The sequence below is a fragment of the Limulus polyphemus genome, unplaced genomic scaffold, assembly GCF_000517525.1.
Source record: "Limulus polyphemus unplaced genomic scaffold, Limulus_polyphemus-2.1.2 Scaffold9784, whole genome shotgun sequence".
NCBI lineage: Eukaryota > Metazoa > Arthropoda > Merostomata > Xiphosura > Limulidae > Limulus > Limulus polyphemus.
In genome coordinates, this window is record NW_013675394.1 from 6,048 (window position 1) to 10,750 (window position 4,703).

At 31.3% G+C, this 4,703-nt stretch overlaps 1 protein-coding gene across 1 annotated transcript in view; it reads left to right on the forward strand.

Annotated features, from left to right (window-relative positions):
• Positions 1 to 153: 153 nt before the first annotated feature.
• LOC106476092 (zinc finger RNA-binding protein-like) overlaps positions 154 to 4,703 on the forward strand; it is a 15,775-nt gene continuing 11,225 nt past the window's right edge. Inside the window, exons 1-3 of the mRNA XM_013936764.2 lie at positions 154 to 244; positions 3,606 to 3,783; positions 3,988 to 4,078. Of these exons, the coding sequence (XP_013792218.2) occupies positions 186 to 244; positions 3,606 to 3,783; positions 3,988 to 4,078 (328 nt within the window). The 5' untranslated portion in view covers positions 154 to 185. The remainder of the gene's footprint in view (positions 245 to 3,605; positions 3,784 to 3,987; positions 4,079 to 4,703) is intronic.

Below are 4,703 nucleotides of genomic sequence, written 5' to 3' on the forward strand. Positions count from 1 at the left end.
TATAACATATAAATATTATAACATATAAATATTATAACATATTTTTCTTTACTTTCACTTCTAAGCTTAAATTCAAACGCACCGTCAAGCGTCAGATCGACAACTCACAAGACCGTATATTTGAATATCCGGGTCTTTTTTACCAGGGCATTGTTATTGTTGTTGTATGGTTGAACTTGAAGAAAATGGCCGCGAATAATTATTTTGGGTTTACGACTGGGGCAGGCCGTGGAAGCCAGTATGGGTATGAATTTATGATATTTTTGCATACTGTATGAATGTTAAAATTAAGCAGAGCCTTTATGTAGTAGAAAAGATTTGTAGTTGTGCAAACACTCGTTACGTGCGTTTTAAAGTTTGTGTTTCGGAACACCGTAATAATATTAATAGGCCTAATTTTTTAAATTGTGACTGATTAGTTTGAAGTTACGCTCAAGTTACTATAGTTACGTTGATGTCCGTTAATCCCAATTAATACAGTTAAGGCTCTTCTAATTTAGTTACTAACAAAACTCCAATAAACCTGAGATCAAATAGGCGATGAGTCATTCATAAAAATGTGTAAACTTTCAATTATAATTTGTTTAGATTTATTTTAAATTAGTGATGTTGTAATAATATGATAATTGATATGACAGTAAATTGAGTAATAGTAATGCTAACTTAGTAATACTAAAGACTAAGTGAACTGTAAAGCAAATGTATTTTCGGCCATAAACACAATAAATTAAAAGTAGGATATTATTATTGCTTTTATGTTTTAACATGATAACTGTCTCAGCATAAACATTTAATCTTGTAAACCAAAGAATAAAAAGTTGCTGAATTATATGATTAGGCCTAAATATGACTGTCCTCAGAATTTAGCATAAAGTAACTGAAAGCCTGTGGAATAATTTTGCAAACTTTGATAAAATCCCCACATAACTTTCTTTTACCAAAAACATTAAGAGATCATAAACAATCTTTTAAAGATACCCCCACCCAAAATATCCTATTAGTCCTCTGTTGAACTAAAGCTGAAATGAATATTTGAATAAGCATACTTTTGAATGAATATTCAAACTTTAATTTGTTATTTAAAAAATTTAGGTTTTCTGATATATTTTCAAGGGTGTGTTGTAAACAGTACTGACATCACCACTTACAGCCCCAGAATATAGTTAGAATTAGCATCTTCTTGCTCGTTCATCTGTCATCGTAATATTATATGGTATCTTAATTAATGAAGCCAACACAACTCCAGTATTTCCTATAGTACATAATGTTTATGATTTCAAATGTTACAGTCACAATGCATTGCACAGTGACTGAAATCAGCTTATTTTCTCTCAAGAGTTCATTGTGCTCCCCCCAGTCTAGTGAATTTGTAAAACATAATACACCTTGAGAAATTGGATTAAAAACATTTTAGGTAAGATCGGTATAATCACATGATAGATACAAATATTTGCATAGTGTAATAAATATTAGAACATTTCATTGTACCTCAAATCTAGGAGTGAAGAAATTAATAATACTTAATACAAGTAATTACAGATATGGGGATGACTGGTGGTGGTAAATGTTTCTGACACCACTAAAAATTAACTGAAATATCAATTAAAAAAAGTTATTAATTAGGGTTGAAAGTGAAAGAGCCAAGTTGTAATACAATGTAATGTATATATTTTACAAGGTGTATAATGGTGGGAGCACTTCTGTCAGTATGTGTATAATCCTGAAAACAAGTAATTTTGGCAAAATACCCATATATACAAATGTCCTGACTGGCAGCAAATGCTTGTGAAAGCACTAAAAATGAACTGAAATGACAGTTTAAATAAAGAGAAATAATTAATTAGAGCAGAGTTGACTGTGGTATAATCTAATATGTGTGTAAGGTTTAATGATGGGATTGTTTTAGTCGATATCTGTAAATTCCTGAATGTTGGGAATTTTGACAATGAAGCCAATCCTAAATATTTAGTATCTCTGAACACTCTTCTACACAATTTCTAAATTTTATAATTGATTTAACTGTGAGTAGTTGTGTTAAACTTGTAAATTTTATATATATATATAATTTTATAGTCAACAGGGGATCTGTTGGTCCATCTAGATCTGTCCCATCCACTAAACTATACTTTAAAATAAAAATATTCAAAGCCAGCCCTTATCATTCAAATGTTTATCACACATTTCCTTGAATTTTCTAAAATTAACTGCATTCACCACCATCTGCGAGCAACTCTTTCGAAAGGCCAACCACCGTGTTAGAAAAGTAAAGCTGTCCTAGCTGAAGAAGACTTCTATCCTACCGAACTTTATACTTGTCTTTCCTAGTCCCTACTGAGTATGCATCAACACCATTTAACAATATTGTCTGTAAACAAAACCTGGGGATATAGAACACGATGTTGCACATTATACAATATTGACCGTAAACAAAACCTGGGGATATAGAACACAATGTTGCACATTATACAATATTGACTGTAAGCAAAACCTGGGGATATAGAACACGATATTGCACATTATACAATATTGACTGTAAACAAAACCTGGGGATATAGAACATGATGTTGCACATTATACAATATTGACTGTAAACAAAACCTGGGGATATAGAACACGATGTCCCCTTGATGCACATTATACAATATTGACTGTAAACAAAACCTAGGGATATAGAACACTATGTCCCCTTGATGTACATTATACAATATTGACTGTAAACAAAATCTGGGGATATAGGACAGGATGTTGCACATTATACAATATTGACTGTAAACAAAACCTGGGGATATAGGACACGATGTTGCACATTATACAATATTTACTGTAAACAAAACCTGGGGATATAGGACAGGATGTCCTCTTGTTGCACATTATACAATATTGACTGTAAACAAAACCTGGGGATATAGGACAGGATGTCCTCTTGTTGCACATTATACATTATTGACTGTAAACAAAACTTGGGGATATAGAACACTATGTCTCCTTGATGCACATTGCACAATATTGACCATATATGTTGTACTGATGAAAATGTCTATACCCATAGACAGGCAGTTAATTGCTAACAGTGTTGAGTCTATAATTGTTCAATTTAAAGAGAGAAAAATAAAAACACATTTTAAAAACCTGGTATACGTTGAATGTATATTATAGAGTCAAGTTCTATATGTTTGTATAAAAAAATATTTGTATTGTTATTTTTATATCTCGGTCCCAGCGAAGTTACAAATTATGATATAACAATCCATATTCTATGACCAATGCAAGACATCCCAAAATGAAAACACGTATTTTGGTGTCAATTCAACTTACAACTTCAAAATAACTACTGTTATAGTAATTATGACTTCTTTTTTTTTTGGTTTGTTTTAACAATCTAAATTGCATATAGACAATTAGCAAAACAGGTTTATGCCTGATACATCTGTTTGCAACAAATCTTGTGAATATAGATATTGCAAGCATTGTTTTGAAATATGTAGATTATCGGGTTTGTACAAATTGCTGTGACTGCAGGATTTTAAGGATTTATATTCAATGAAAGGAAACTGTTGTTATTTGAAAAGTTCTGTATAATGTGTTTTGTTCTTATTTCTTCTTAGAACTGACAAAACCAGTTTACAGTCCAGTCAAGCCATTTCATCCGGAGGTTATGGTGTTGGGGGTCAGCAGTTTTCAACACAGTCTTTATCTGCAGGAACACGATCACGCATGTCCAAATATGAAAGTGTTCAAACAGTGGGACATAGAACTGTCTACACTTACAGTCCTCATCCACAGGTGAGCTAGATATTTTTGTACTTTTAAATTATTTTAACTGCAATAATGTATAATTTATGTTCATAATAAAAAAAATATTAATGGTGCAAGAACTTCAAGAATATTAAAGCCACTTGTACTTCAGAAAATATTTGAATCTGATTTTTATTTGTTAAAATATAGATATACCGAAACTTGTATTTGGATACTTCTCTCTTAATTTAGTCTGCATACGAGAAGTCGCATACTTACTACCCTCAGGTTGCTCAAACAGATTATGCAACCATGGAAACTCAAAATCAAAACTATCAAGCAGGTGAGATATATTTTTATTTTTACCTAAATGATTATTTGATTCTCTTCCATAAGAGCATATGCTACACATTTTTTCAAAAGCTCATTTTCACTTTGCTACAACTAGAAACAAGGCATGAAAATAAGTGTCATGTTAAACATCTCCTATAAAATACTCTTTCAGACTTTTCTTATGTGTTCCAGTTTCTACCACGCCTTAAATACACCATTCTATACACTGATCTCACTGTTTGAAAAATAATATAGCCTTGGGCCATGTTTTGTCTTTTACATATTTTATGTACTGAGTGTTTTATACAAACAGTACTAGAAAAGAGTTATGTTATCTCCATATTCTTCAAATATATTACATGGCATAAAGTGAAGAATAATTATAATTTAATTTATTTTAATCCTAAAGTAATATCAGTCAATCCTCTAGTCAGACAGCTGAGATACTTCATGTAAACTGAAATACAGCTGTATACGCTTCTAACTGAATGTTTGGCTTTACTTTTTGTGAACATTTATAAAGCATATTCACCGTGAACAGTAAAGACAGCCTGATACTAGTTGTTGTATGTTGAAAATCATTGTTAATAAGGTCCTGAAATATCCTATGAAGTAACTGTTTCAAGTGCATTATT